Here is a 16,424-nt window from a genome sequence, read left to right on the forward strand (position 1 = left end):
CCACTCCAGTACTCTTGCCTGGAAAATCCCATGGACGGAGGAGCCTGGTAGGCTTCAGTCCACGGAGTCGCAAAGAGTCAGACACAACTGAACGAATTCACTTTTACTTTTCACTTTCATGCATTGGAGAAGAAAATGGTAACCTACTCCAGTGTTGTTTCCTGGAGAATCCCAGGGACGGCAGAGTCTGGTGGGTTGCCGTCTATGGGGTCGCACAGAGTCAGACACGGCTGAAGTGACTTAGCAGGAGCAACCCAATGAATAGGCCTGAAGTGAGCTTTTAAAGCCACTAGTGACAGTCCTATTCTTTGTCAATATCACACAAGGAATTGAATCAAACAGATGGTCACTGGTCAAATGGACTACTTTTCTTCACTGTCACCTGACTTTTCTATGTGCTTTGCACATTCAGCTATATGCCATTCTTCTCTGAAATAAGAGTTCATCTTTCTGTTCTCTATTTACTTATATGACTATCTGATAACAGGGTTTCTGGTGGGCAGTCACTGCATACTTAGAGGTAGCAAACTTGCCCTTACCTTAAATTGTCCCATGTCTGAAAATGATAGTAATGGAACTGATTTCAAGTAATTAAATAAAAATGATTTTCACATGGAGCTTAAGAAATTAGTCCCATTGTTTTAAATGCTTGTGTTGGTTTTCTAAGGCTGCCATAGCCTTGGAGGATTAAACCATAAACGTGTATTTTCTCATAGTTCTGGAGATTGGAAGTCCCAGATCAAGATGTTGTGGCAGGCTCAGTTTCTCCTGAGGCCTCTGCCTTTGGCTTGTGTGAGTTAACTGTCTTCTTGCTGGGCCTTCACGTGGCCTTTTCTCAGTATGTGCACATCCGGTGTTGCTCTCTTCTTATAAAGACACTGTTATATTGAATTAAGGTCCCACTCATAGGATCTTCATTTAGCCTCACTTACTTCTTTAAAGGCCCTATCTTTAAATACAGGGATATTGAGGTCTAGGGTTTCAACATATGAATTTTGAGAGGACACAATCCAGTTCATAACCATATTTACCTCACTCAGATGGCTTTCTCTAAGTCATGGCTAGTAACTAAAGTGGCAAAGAACTCAGAAGCCTGCAAATCTGAATTAGATTCAAATACCAACATCTTCATTTACTAGTTTCCGCCCCCCCCCCCCATCCTTTCTGGTCAAATTACTTGTTTTCCAGATTTTATCTTAGCTTTTTTTAATCTTAAAGTGAGGTCAACTATTTCATGATGGAGCTGTTTTGAGTATTAAATGAATAGGTGTACAAAGTTGGTATCTTTCTACAAGGTTTCTCAGTCTCAGAACTATCGATGCTTGGGCCTGATCTTCCTTCTGGGACTAGAATTGCCTCCTCTACTCATTGAGAACCAGAGGCCTATTTTCTGGCACCCATGGGCTGAATAAATGTGAGCTTTAGTTACTTATTGAATACTTCAACAGACTATGCTACTTTTGAGATGCTAAAAGACAAGTTCCTACAATAAGTTCACTTTTGTATAGAAATTAATCAAATCTCTGGTGGACTGAGATTGCTATAAAGTGGTGATTAACTTTTGTATCCCTAATTAATGATGTAATTACTTTCTTGTCATCTAAGGAAATCTGAGTTGAATATTTCTGAGACTTTCATTTTTTCTGAAAATGTTTATATTTTGGAAAATTTCAAGCAAACACATTTATTGAAAGATTGTTTTGATGATCACATATCACCAAGAGTCATCCAATTATTAACATTTTTCCATATTTGTTTATCTTTCTGAAATGAACTTATATAACTGAAGGGGGAGAATGGGCATAGCTTATATAAATGACTCAGACATAATTCATTTTGGTAAAATGTCCTACTGTTCATCTTTCTTTATCCAATTTTACTTATCACTGTGGCAATGGGTTCCATGTCTGGGAGTTACATGGATAATTCACTTTGAGTTTCTGATCAAAGTGTGCACATCTGAATTTTTCTTAATTTTTTTACATCCTTCATATGCACAGTCTGTTCTGAGATGGATTTCTGACTAGACACTGCATTATTTATAGTAGTCAGTGAGTCTTATTTCTTTTGTTTCTACATTTTCTTAGTCATAGTGAATTCTCCGATCATATTTGGTCCACCTGAGTAAAAATAGCAAATTATTAGATCAAAATGGCTGCTTCTAGTTAATAATATAAATTTACCCAGCATTTAAAAAGTATTACTATAAACCTCCCTGGAAAAAGTGAATTATATTTTAAGTTCTTTAGTTTTTCAGTGACTTGAATATCAAACATTAATTCTATCATTAAAATCTAATCTAAACATATTACCTAGATAGTACCCTTTTTCATTAATGAACACTTTGCAGGATTTCTAAAAGTAGATCTGAAAATTTATCTTGAGAAATATTTTGGAATGTTTGTGCAAATTAGGCAATTTCCATTTTCTTTATTTATTGTTTTTTAAAAAAAGAATTGAAGAAACCTCTATCACATTTTAAAACGATTTAACTCCAAACCACCAAACAAATTTATTGCATCTTATTTACCTGATAGGACCCTGGAATCTTCTGAGTGAAAAATTTACTTTTGTGATGCTCAATCTACTATTGACATTTAAACCCAGTTGTGTCATGAACATATAACTATAAAACAATTTTAATCTGCAACTATACAGGTTTATGATAGTTAAATCTGCATGATACATTGTCATTTGTCGCATTTATATTTCTCCATCCTGATCCTGGCTTATTTTGCAAGTAAAAATAGTCATAAAACCTCAGTGACTAAAATGGTTAATAGTAGTCTCGTAGTCACTCTGTCTCCAGGTAGATAGATGTTTCATCCTGGATATATACTTTAGTCCATTTAAAAGTGTCAGAAGCAGTACAGTGACCTGTGGATTTAAGGAGGATTTTAGTTAAAAACAACTGGATGGAGATATACATATATATAGTTTTTAAATGTTGGATGTTATTTGTTTCTGGTGAAGCAGTCTTTACCTTTAAGCGAGACTGAACTCATTTTTCTTCCCAGTGGTTGGACCAATCTAAACCTGAGCAAAGCAACTTCCTGCACTAGATCCTGCATTCTCTTAACTGGTAATAAAGAACCTTGCTGGCCTGACAGGTTGTCACAGCAATTATTCACATGAAGTTCTGTCGCAGTTGTATCTGTCAGCCCATGTAGTATTGAATATTTTAACTGGCAGTCTTCCAAGACTGAACATTAATCTTACCATCTCCTATTACAGTCCCTAATCAAGATATTCCAGGGGTGATTGCACTAACATTGTTTGAAGACTACATCTACTGGACTGATGGGAAAACCAAGTCACTCAGCCGTGCCCATAAAACCTCGGGAGCAGACAGACTCTCACTGATTAACTCATGGCATGCCATCACAGATATCCAGGTGTATCATTCTTATAGACAACCTGATGGTAATTATTCTTTCCATGATTTCCATAAATGCATCAACATCTTTTAGTAACATTCCATTTTTGTTTCCTTTAGGGTTAAGAGTAAATTTATTTTTGAGAAAGATTATTAGATTTCATTGCGTAGAATAATTGTATAGAATGAATTCATCTGATATCAAAAGCTGCTGTTAAGGGATATGGTTTCAAGATCAATAAAACTGCAAGGAATGTTGATTTGTTGAAATCATATTAAGCTAAATGACATGAGTACATATAGCTGGAGAAATGAATACTGCATTATTGAAATCATATATTTATAAAATGGTTATAGGATTCCAGTTTCTTGAGTGCTAGGTGAAAGAAACTATATTTAAGTAGTTCTGGGGATCCAAAAATGAGAAATGTATCAAGCATATGTCTAGTAGGAATTTTATCAGGCCATATGGAATAAAGTTTTGATTATTTTGCTGAAAACATAAATTTGGCTTGGAAAAGAGAGCTACTGTACTCTCAGATATAGATCATCATTTCATTATTTTATTTTACATTTATATTTCTAATCCTATGTATACAATCATCCAAAATACTTCCAGTCTCTGTTTATTTTTCTGATGGACACTTTTTTCCTACTAAGATACTCACTATAGTAGAAATGCATTTTTAAAATTATTTAATGGTAAAATAATGTCATAGGATAATGAGTAGAATTTGTAGCAAAATAAAATTATATTTATAATATTGATGAGTTCTTGATTATGACATTCTATTCAAATACATGTTATGAAGCTCAAATGTCTTATTTCTAATTGCATATTATGTTATTAATCTTGATTATCATGTTTTTTTTTTTTGTTTCTTTCTTACTTGTAGTCTTCAAACACCTCTGTACGATAAATAATGGAGGTTGCAGTCATCTGTGCCTTTTAGCCCCTGGAAAGAGTCACACCTGCGCATGTCCCACCAACTTCTATCTTGCAGCTGATAACAGGACTTGCTTATCCAACTGCACAGCCAGTCAGGTGAGTGGACTTCTAGAAATTAGTTCATGGCCTGTATGAGCAAATTGTTATAAAGTTTCTGCCTGAGTTTTGTTTACTTAAACCATTTTTGAAACATCATTTTTTTTGGTTTGGTATAACATCAGATAAATATTTCATACATTATAGAGAGGGCCACAGAGTAAGGGAAAAACAATTTGATGCATATTGTTAAAATGGGACTTTAGGAAATACAAATAGGGTTCAATTGGAAGACAAAACAAACATGGAGACCATTCTTACACTGACCTACATAGAATAACTATGCAAATCATGAGTGAATATAGGAGAATGTCCACTCACAGCAGAATCATCAGAAGAGATTTGACCTATTCCAAGATGCCAGGGTGATTGAGACATACGGTTAAGGATAAGAAAACAAAATTCCTAGGTAACCTGTTCTCTATCACCATCTCTACCCCTGTCTCATTCCACAGAGTTAAGTGGTATGGAAAAGATAGTTTTTATAGTATTTTCTAGATATTTTTATTTAAAAATTATATGATCTAAATAATTTCCTTCTGAAATCTTTCTCTTCAAAATGTAATAATTTTCAGTATATTTCAGAAGTTATGTTTTCTACTTAATGGCAGTTACATAGACTTAGCTGTTTTACTTCCAAAATTTGAAGAAAAGTCGTATGACATTATAACATTTGATTTTAATATTTGAGTAACTATCTTGTTTAAGATAAAATTGTCAAAAAAAATCATGTGATTTCCTTTTAAGAGTGACTAAATTTATTCTTAGGATTCTGTCTTTTGCATGTGTTTGTTTTCCAATTCTAGCAGTGGCAGTGACATTATGGCAAAAGACTGAATTTCTCTTAGGGTGTGTCTATTTTCAAAGAGAGAAGCTAATCCTAGCTCAACCTGCCTCTTAAGTTATGACTATGAGGATCACCCATTAAAGAACTACACAAGAGAAAAGATCGAACCTCTCAGCAATATGTAGAGTGGTTAAGGGGGCAGACTCTGAAGCCAGACTCAATATGATGATAACCCTGACTGCTTTAAGTAAGCTGAATTATTTAATACCTTGGCTTTGATACTTAACTTCTTGAAGACTCAGGTTTTTCATCTTCTAAATGGGAATGATGATATTTCCAGGCATGTGTTATAAAGATTACATGGGAAAAGTAAGTGTTGTTGTTCTTACCTTAGCCCTACAGTGCAACTGGATTATACTTGAGTATGTGTGCAGTTAGTGTGAGCTGCCATCAGGAGGGTCTGATGTCTAGTTGAAAACATATGTCACAGTCTCTGTTTTATTTGCAAAAAGGGTCACTTTAATTATAATCTTATATAAGCAAAGTTCAATACTTTTATAAAACTAGAAATTTGTCACAATGAGAGATAAAATAAGCAACCTAGAGGTAAAATATGAGAGAAGTCATATCTTTAAAGAAAAAAATTATAAGTTTTGTTAATTTTGCTTAATTTAGACACATTTTCAGTTTAACGTCTGGATTCTTCTGAAATAACCTCTATTCTCTTGATTTGGAGCTGATCAGAGTCCCTCTATTGAGGCCCAACACTGAGGTTGTAGGTGACTTAGGAATGACGCCTGTCTAAGCCACTTACAATGTAGTGAGCCTTCTTACCCAGCTGAAAATAAAGCCAAAGGATGCTTGACACACAGATGAAAATCTTCAACAGCAAAACATATGTAGTAAAACCTGAGCTTTGCTATAGTCAGAAAAGGAGTAAGATGTTTCAAATTCAGTTCAGTTCAGTCGCTCAACCGTGTCCGACTCTTTGTGACTCCATGGACTGCAGCACCCCAGGCTTCCCTGTCCATCACAAACTCCTGGAGCTTGATCAAACTCGTGTCCATTGAGGTGGTGACATTCAAATTACTAAGATAGTAAAGCCTAGAATTATATATACTCAATGGCAAAAAGTCTGATTAGTCAGTTCAATGAAAACATAAATGAACCTAGAAAAGTATTATTCATATAACTAAATTACTTCTCAATTTGGCATCAGTCGTTATATGACTGAAATATTTATAATTTTTCAAATACTCCCAATAGAGTTTTCCATGAATTAAAAAAAAAAAAAAAAAACTATAGCAAGGCAGAACAGTGACAACAGAACATCATGGATCTGATATCTTTGTTTTCAGTACTTCCTGAATAAAACAGTTATCACTTTGCTTCATTTTTAAGAAAAAAGTTAATGAAGAGTAACATTTCAGCTGCACTGTCAATGAGTGGCTGTCCCTATAAGTCTTGTGGTTTACACAGTCATTTTATCATTGATTCTTTTCTGATATAAAGGGAGGAAAACAAGATATACTGTATACTTCTTGCATAAAAATCAATTCATAAAAACACCATATTTAGTGAGGTAGATTTTCAAATGAAGCAGATAATTTGTGTACTTCAGAATCATATCTTTAAGCATTTTGATATGTATCTTACTAAGGGATTTTTATTTGTCATCATTGAGTGGCTGCAGCCAATTACACATGCCCAAGTATCATTGATTTAAAAAAATAAAATAGGTAAATCACACCATTAAGAATTCTGTTAGGATTGAAAATGAACATATGAAAATCTGATAAAAAAATCAAAATTAGGTCCCATTCTTCTAGTATAAATCACTTTAAATATTATATTTAAATCTTTTTAATTAGAACATTTTTAATAAATTTAAATGAATTTACTTATTTTTAGTGGAGACAGTTCCTATTTTGAGTAAATTTCACTACATGCAGTAATTACATTTTATCCATGTATCCATTTTAGTAGGAACATTTAGATTTTTTATAGCTTATTCTTGTGCATAATTGGTATTCTGCAATTTATTTTATGAAGATATTAGTCTTGAAGAGCATTTGCCATGAAGAATGTTTTGTATTTATATTTATCATTTATCTTTTTAAAGTAACTATATTTAAATATGAAAAAAAAACACCCAGACACAAAATAGAAGAAATCTTCCTCTGAGACTAATGAATAAAATGATGTAGTTTAGCATAAGAAATAATAAAATATATTTTAGCCTAGCCTTCCCTTAACTCAAAACCTTTTTATGTCCTTATTAAAAATGAAGTGGCGAGCATAATCATCATGTTGTACATCATTCCAACAGTGGATGTTTATTTAAACCAGAAATATTTAGTAAAATTAAAAAATGCATTTAAGTATTTTTTAAATCTTGATTAGAGGGGCTTGAAATATACTCAGGAGACTTGAAATCATCTTACTAATGTACTTTGATATACTGCAATGACTGGAAATGTTTACTGTTCACGGCAATTGGTTTTGGAGTTAGCCTTATATCTCCAGCAGTCATTATGTATAATAGTAACATTCTTCCTCTGGTAGTTTATGAAAACCACAAGAAACATGACCACAGGCTAAGTAAATATGGGAAACTCAGTTGAACTGGGAGATTTTCGCTTGAATTCAGTGCTCTGTTCTCTCTTATATTGCCACTGGGTGGGGGCGACTTACTCTTTTATTAATATATATTAATAATATATGTATGTGTGTGGTAATCACTCAGTTGTGTCTAACTCTTTGCCATCCCATGGACTATAGCCAATCAGGCTCCTCTGTCCACAGGATTCTCCAGGCAAGAATACAGGAGTGGACTGCCATTCCCCTTTCAAAGGGATCTTCCCAATCTAGGGATTGAACCCAGGTCTCTTGCATTGCAAGTAGATTCTTTACATATATATATATATATATATATATATATATATATATATATATATGCTTCAGCTCCAGAATATCCAGACAGTTTCAGTAAAGGCTTGCATCAAATTCTGCCTTATTTAAAGATAGTAACAGTATTTAAAATGAGCAAACTTTAGCTTGGTAATCCATTTTCATTAGAGAAAATTGAACCTAGCTTATATATTTCTGTGTTACAAATCTGTCTGGCATGCAACATGCTAAGATAAATGCCACCTTACTTTAGTTACTCACATGGGAATTACAATAGAATTTGTTTTCTTTTTGAAAAGGAATAAATTTTAGAAAATATCTTAATGTTTTCAAATTTCAGAAGAAGGAAAAATCTGAAGTGCTAGAATAAATCTACTAAGTGTATTGACTTTTTTCATGGCAACTATTTATGATGCATGTACTTTCTATATGGAAAATGTGATTTTCTTTAGTTCCCTCTATCTTATGAGTATATACTGTAACTGAATATTGCTGACAAAAGGACAAGGTTACGGTCTGAGATCACTAAGGAATAAATTGGCTGAGTTTTCTTGGTCACTGTGTATAGTTGGCCAGTGAGAAGTTAATAGGAACAACGTTTCAAATTAATTAAATTTGCTAAATTAAATTAGTTAAATTAATTCAAATTAGCAAAATGAATTCAACTCAATACCTCTTCCTGACATCTCTGATGATTTTTAGCCATATTCAGTGTTCAGTAAACTTTTTCTGTAGAGGGTCAGAAAATAGCTATTTTAGGCTTTGTGAATCACATGGTCACTGTAGGAGCTACTAAACTGTTGTAGTGGTGAAAAGGATCCATAGACAATATGTAAATTCATGAACATGTCTGTGTTCAGGAAATCTCAGGAGGTTTTCTTGAACAGAGTGCTGTCCTCACTGGTCATTTTGCTCTTGGTGTACGATTACTCCTATGGTGGAATGCTCTAAGACTACTACATTCATGTTTGCAGCAGGAAGGTAGGCTAGGCTGCTGTGTCCTGGTGAGTTTTTAAAATATCCATTATATATGAGTTGAGTTCTATAATCTTTATTTTTTCTTTTTCTCAAAGTTTCGCTGCAAAACTGATAAATGTATTCCGTTCTGGTGGAAATGTGACACCGTGGATGACTGTGGTGATGGATCTGATGAACCAGACGACTGCCGTGAGTACACTGGCCGATGTAGGAATTTAGAATTTAGAGCTTAAATTCCCCCACCTGGAAAACAGAAGCAAGATCATAAGTTTTGGCTTCTGATAGTTTTGCAAACTTGGAATAGAAAGGTTTTATATGTTGCCAGTTAAAAATACAGCAAAAATTCTGGCATTATCTTGTGTATGTCTCTGATCACTATTACATTTACAGTGACACCTCAGCAATTTGTGTTGGTGTTCACTTTCTTGATTTTTTTTTACTTGTGGAATAACTAAACTCTTCATGTAATGATCAACAAAGGAAAAATCATCATGATTTTGACTTGATATATCATTAAGTTAGAAACAAAAATGGGCAGGTTTTCAGCATGCCACTCAATGACTGAAATCTTGCTTTTAAAGGCTACAGCCCTTCAACTTTCCTGTCAGTATTAAAAATACTGAAAAGTCTGTAAAAGTCAGATTTTTCCAGTATAAGTCATTAGTTGGCTCTTAGGCAATTTATAGTGCTCTCAATAGTTGCCTTAAAGTGGCTATCAATTATATCTTGACATTTGGCTTGGTTAAGTGAAGTGAAGTCGTTCAGTCGTGTCTGACTCTTTGCAACCCCATGGACTGTAGCCTACCAGGCTTCTCTGTCCGTGGGATTTTCCAGGCAAGAGTACTGGAGTGGGTTGCCATTTCCTTATCCAGGGGATCTTCCCGACCCAGGAATGGAACCCAGGTCTCCCTCATTGCAAGCAGATGTTTTACACTCTGAGCCACCAGGGAAGCTCCTGGCTTGGTTAGGTGCTTTTTGTTTATTTATATCTATCTTTGGTAACCATCCAAAGGACAACCTTATTAAGCTTGTCGCTGCCGGTGGGGGCCAGATCCTTATTAGAAAGCCCAAGCCAGACAGTGATGTGACTCAAACCATCAATACAGTCGCGTACCATGCCAAACCTGATTCTGATCAGCACTTCTGCACACAGTGTATCATCTATGAGGACTTGTCTAATCATCACCCAGAAAGGGTTAGGCAGGGCAAAGTCTGGATGACTCCTTCCAGCTGGTTTATAGATTGTGTGATGTCCTTTGAGTTGCTCCCTCTTGACAACTGAACTCTCACAGTGTGATACCTTAGTGATTGCACTGTTTTCATCAGCCACATTTTTACAAATAGGTAGACTCATTCATTGGAGAAGGTGGTGGCACCCCACTCCAGTACTCTTGCCTGGAAAATCCCATGGAAAGAGGGGCCTGGTAGGCTGCAGTCCATGGGGTCGCAAAGAGTCGGACACGACTGAGCGACTTCCCTTTCCCTTGGTAACCTAAGATAGACAATCAAGAGACTTTTTAATAAAGTCTCTTAATAGACTTTTTATTAAAAGACTTTTTAATAAAGTCTTTTAAAAACTTTTATTTTTAAAATAAAACCTTTTAACAGACAATCAGGAGACTTTTCCTTGATAGCCTTTTATAGTTCACTCCACAGGCCACTCTAATACTGACCTGTCAAGTTGAAGATGCTTGCAGTCAATCATGATAATTCGCTCAGCATCTCAGTGGATTGTTGCCATGATTTGGACTTGACAGTTGAATTCAAGATCAACATCCCTGCACTAAAGAAAGACAATGCATTGTCTTAGTGAAAGCTAGATATTTTCTGATATAGAACTCACCAGCAAATAATTTGAAAACTGTTTTGAAGTTCAGACCTCTAGATGTTTACTTAAATGAGCTATATTACATCTCTCTGGTCACTACCAAGTGTATCAAACATTTGAAGATTTTGTCATATATTTCATTTATGTGTGGGCAAGCAGTAATAATATTTTTAGTGAGAAGGAAAAAAGCATAAAATAATATATTCAATGAGAAGGAAAAAAGTCATTGTTTTTCTATTATTATTTTTCTTTTTCTGAAAAGTTAATTACCCTTTGATTTTTTAAAATATAGCTTTTGTTTTCACTATGATGGACAACATATGAAGAGAAGTATCTATGAGGCATAGGTACACAATTATGTATGAATCACTTTCTTAAGTTATTGAATTAAAAAGAATCAAGAATCAAGGAATAAGAAATTATGGTTGAGATTGAGATTTACATATTGAAATGTATTAATGTTCTCACAATAAAGTAAACTCTCCTGTGTTATAGTAAAATAAATACAACTTATTTTTGTAATTTGCAGAAATACACAATTATTAGTTAGTTTAGTTCTCATATTAAGGTGACCTTTCCAGGCCAGTTTTACTGAAGTGTTTTTTAAAGAATTATCCCATAATGACCTGCAGATTAAATCAATAGCACCCCTTCTGAAATATTTACAACTTCTGAACTCTTATTTTAATCCTGACTGAGATTTCATGTTGTAGACATACTGATATGAAAAATAAACTACATATTTAGTATAACAAACTTTTTATATTTATCCACTTTCAGAATATTTGGTGAACAAATATAACTTTAATGTCTTTCAAGAGGAACTGAAGAGACATCTAGTATCTAAGAGTCTCTGTATGATCCTTACCCTGGTTAAATACCAATACTACGTTTTTATTGGTGATATTATCTCTCTGATCTTTTAGTAAATGATCTATTACTTAGAGTTGACAGGTTAACAGCACAGAACATCTGTAGGCATGACACTTTATTTTGAGAGCCATGGTGGGATGGAAAATGATATACATGAGTCTGTGGCATGCTTATTAATAGGATTCATTTCTGAGTAGCTGCATTATCAAAATTTGCAGATATTAAGAACCACTGACAATACTGATAATTTCACCTGAAAAAGCAGAGAAACTTGATTACAGGTTCACATACTTTCAAACTTCAATAATATTATTTATGTAAATGAAGTTGAAGTGAGGCATCAAGAATTCTCTGGCATCATAAGTTTGTAGTTATACATCCTATAGTAGTCCAAAATATCAAGGATCATTCTAAAGACCAATTTAAAGGTCACATAGGCTTCTCAGTTATTTAACAGACAGTGAAACTCCTTTAAGAGTTAAACCCAACTTATGGAAAGGTTTTGGACAGCCTCATTTATAATGGGCAAGATAATTGTGAGACTGAAGAAGATGGAAAGGACTGTCATAAATTACTTCAAAATGTTCTGTCTTGTCTTACTTATGGCTATGAACTGAAATTTGTCTAAAAATTGCTATCATACACCAAAAAGTTATAAAATAAAGAAAAATACAACAGCAATTATGGGCAAATAAATATTTAAGGAATTCATATATGAAGCAACAGGAAATAGAGGAAATGCACGTTTAGAGAAAATTAAGCATCACCCAGTTTAAACATTAGTGTGATTAATTAATAAATGTTGTAAACTGAAGGTAAATGACTTCCCACACTTTAAGAACTTGCTTCTATGGAAGCCATGCATATATTAAGAGATTTTTTTAATGTTAAGAAGAATTTAATTATTTACAATGGCATAATTTATTTTCCAAAGAAAGTTCTAAATATAATTTATGAACATTTGATTGACTGATTTGAACTAATAAACAGCATATTATTAATCTCAAAGTCAGTGATTATTAACATACATAAAGATTATCAGTCAAAAGATAAGTGTTTATTGTAAAGCAACATAGTCTGTGAGAAGACTTCAGAGTCAGATATGGATTTAAACTTCACCTCTGGCACTTGAAACTTGTATATTCTTGGGTGAATTATTAGTATCTTGAGACTTACTTCCCTCATTTATAGAATGAACATGGTGATGTCAGGATGAGAAAGTGTCAGGATGAGAAAGACACTCAGCCATGTCCAACTCTTTGCAACCCATGGACTGTAGCCTGCCAGGGTTCTCTGTCCATGGGATTTCCTAGGCAAGAATACTGGAGTGGGTAGCCATCTGCTTCTCCTGGGGATCTTCCCAAACCAGGGATCAAACCCGGATCTCCAGCATTGCAGGCAGATTCCTTGTCTGAGCTACTAGGGTAATGCCAAGGTGACAAGGTTATGATGAAATTCAATTAGTAACTGTATGTGAGAAAGATCCTAGCCCAGTGCCTCACACAAACTAGATATTCAGTAGTTCCTACTTTGTTGTTGTTCTTGCTTATATAAAACCAAAGAATATAGCAAAAACTGCTTTATCCTTTAGAAGATGTTTATTATAAAAACATATGTATTATATATAAAAATCTTTACTAGTTATATTGTTCTTTACTAGTTATATCTTATAGTTATAAACAATATATTTATAAGTATTAGTAAGATTATAAGAATAAATATCAACCATTCTTATTTAAAATATGTAGTTACAGAAAGCATTTGCTTTAAATAATGCTAGGGAATATGTATTGAGGACAGATGTTCCTCTGTTAACACATTATAGGCAGTAAAGCAATCAAAGAGAAGTAATTTTTTTAAGGGATATTGAAATAACTTTTAAAAATTTTACAGTAAATTATGTTCTGCCACTTAACCTCCTAATACCATGTCTTTGAAATGAAGAGATATTTAAATGTTTTTCAATAACATATATATATTTACATTTATATGTTGTTAATATCTTTGTTCTTACTGTTAGTTTATAAAATGCAATCTGGAGGCCACCTGAGTTGATCAAAGCTTAACTGCCCTTCTGAATCTGATAGCTATTTGGCTATGAGACAGTCATATTGTGCTGTAGGATATGTATAATATAGTAATATAATATATATATATATATGTATGTATATATATTATGGATCGATCTATCTATCTATCTAGATTTTCTGTTGAATGCCAGAAAAGCTCTGTTATAAGACTCATGAGCTAAGGTTGTCATTCCATGATACCTGTTATGTTTCCTCTTGTAGCCGAATTTAAATGTCAGCCTGGCCGATTTCAGTGTGGAACTGGGCTCTGTGCTCTGCCTGCTTTCATCTGTGATGGAGAGAATGACTGTGGGGATAATTCTGATGAACTCAACTGTGGTAGGTGATTATATTCATAGCTACTGAACATAAATTGAAATCTTAACTGATTATGTTTGCACCGGTTTAAATTCAGATACAGACTTTAACGCACATTTTTCATTCTTTTTATCTTCTAGACACACATGTCTGCCTCTCAGGTCAGTTCAAGTGTACCAAGAACCAGAAATGCATCCCAGTAAACCTCAGATGTAATGGGCAAGATGACTGTGGGGATGAGGAAGATGAAAAGGACTGTCGTAAGTCACCTCTAATTGCTCTGTCTTATGTCTTTCAACTGAAATTGCTCTAAAAATTACTATTGTTCATCATAAATATATACTGTGTAGAAAATATAACTGCAATGATGGGAAAATAATTCCACATAGATATCTATAGGGATGGATTATTTAAGAAATGCTATATAAAACCAAATAGAAAGTTTAAATGGGTGGATCTTTACTAAAAAGCTACCTGGAAATTATGACAAACACAAAGAAACATGCATTCATCCACATCATCCTTAAGAGAAGCAACAAAAACAAATTATCAGTGATTATAGTGTTTTTTTAAAAATGATATTTTACCTTATTAAGTAGCTACATGTAATTTTCTTCTGTTGATTTAATTAGTTACTTGAAATCAACACCATTTTTATTAGAGATTGCTTTTTTCCTAGTAATAACATACTGAGTGTATGAAAAGAAACAAAAATCTGGGCAAAATATCTGAACAAAATTACTTATTAGAAACTAAATAATGCTCCTCCTAAAATATCTTAACGTGGTACTTCAAAAAACAATAGTAAAATATTTTTACTTCTGTTCACCTCTTATTTCAATATCTCATGAAAAATAAATAATCATAAAATGGAAGGCAGAACAGTTTACATCATATGCATATGTGCCCATAGGCAGGCAGGCATGGACACATGGACACACAGGATCTGAACCATAGGGCAGCTGTCAAGTTCAAGCTTTCAGCAGAACTGCTGTCAACATTTCTGTCTTGCTGAAGTTTTATTTTATTCCTCTAAAACTTTTATCAGTAAATAATGTTCAGTCATCCAGCAATTTGATTAAGATGGTGCATTCAGAATAAAGTCAGTGCCAGTTCTTTATGGTCAGCCATTCTAGGAGCGGATCTATTAAACTGACGAAGATTTGTGAAGCAGTTTATAGTTTCAGTCAGATGTTCGCCTCATCTCTCAAAACCTCAGCACAACTAGAGGTTTTAATAAATTCTATGCTTTTTATTCTCTCATTCACTAATATCTTCTGATTTATGTCTTCCTATTTATAAAAATGTGTGTAAATTCTTAAATTTATCTGAAAAAACATATTTTGAAAAAACCTGAATTATTTTTTAAATTTAGTTTCAAGGTATTTAATCAAGGGTAGGGTGATTTTGAAAACTCTTATTTTTATCAAATGCATCATTGAAGAAATATGTTTTATTTATTTCTACTGGATTAGATAAAGGAATACATTGCAGATAATTAAAAGTTAAAACTTATCACCGTCAGGGGCTTATTAATTAAGAGAAGATACATTTTCAATTGATTAACTTAAAATTTATTTATTTTTTAAAAAATTAAAACATCTATTCTTGTCAAAGCTGCATTTTAATAGATGCTTTCCTTTTAAGCTGAAAACAGCTGTTCTCCAGACTACTTCCAGTGTAAAACCACAAAACATTGCATTTCCAAGCTGTGGGTTTGTGATGAGGATCCGGACTGTGCAGACGCATCAGATGAGGCTAACTGTGGTGAGTGTTTTGTGACCACGGATCTTACTTACTGTATTTATCTCATCATCTGAAATGACCAGAGTGAGGCAAATTTGAACACAATTCTGGATACAACTATGGTATCAAAGAGTCCCTAAAAGTTTTATCCCTGGGTTCTCAGGGTCAGTAACCTCAGGTTAGCCATTTTCTAAAAAGCATGGAGGGTTAAGGCAGAAGGGTAAGTATTGTTTTAGCATCAATCAAAACTTTCTTAAAAGGTAGATCTAAAAGGTAAGATAGAACTATCATCTTATGTTAGCATGCTGCTGTTGCTGCTGCTAAGTCGCTTCAGTCGTGTTCGACTCTGTGTGACCCCATAGACGGCAGCACACCCCGTCCCCGGGATTCTCCAGGCATATGCACATGCTATTAGCATTTAATGAATAGAAACAATAAAACTATTTTCTTATTGTTCTGTTGCTGCCGCTGCTAAGTCACTTCAGTCGTGTCCA

General features: G+C 33.9%; 1 protein-coding gene across 1 annotated transcript in view; it reads left to right on the forward strand.

Annotated features, from left to right (window-relative positions):
• LRP1B (LDL receptor related protein 1B) overlaps positions 1-16,424 on the forward strand; it is a 315,853-nt gene that overhangs the window by 60,731 nt on the left and 238,698 nt on the right. The window contains exons 14-19 of the mRNA XM_059878468.1: positions 3,235-3,423; positions 4,273-4,421; positions 9,192-9,285; positions 14,089-14,205; positions 14,325-14,444; positions 15,832-15,951. Coding sequence (XP_059734451.1) covers positions 3,235-3,423; positions 4,273-4,421; positions 9,192-9,285; positions 14,089-14,205; positions 14,325-14,444; positions 15,832-15,951 — 789 coding nt within the window. The remainder of the gene's footprint in view (positions 1-3,234; positions 3,424-4,272; positions 4,422-9,191; positions 9,286-14,088; positions 14,206-14,324; positions 14,445-15,831; positions 15,952-16,424) is intronic.

The sequence above is a fragment of the Bos taurus genome, chromosome 2 (genome assembly GCF_002263795.3).
Source record: "Bos taurus isolate L1 Dominette 01449 registration number 42190680 breed Hereford chromosome 2, ARS-UCD2.0, whole genome shotgun sequence".
In the NCBI taxonomy this organism is placed as follows: Eukaryota; Metazoa; Chordata; class Mammalia; order Artiodactyla; family Bovidae; genus Bos; species Bos taurus.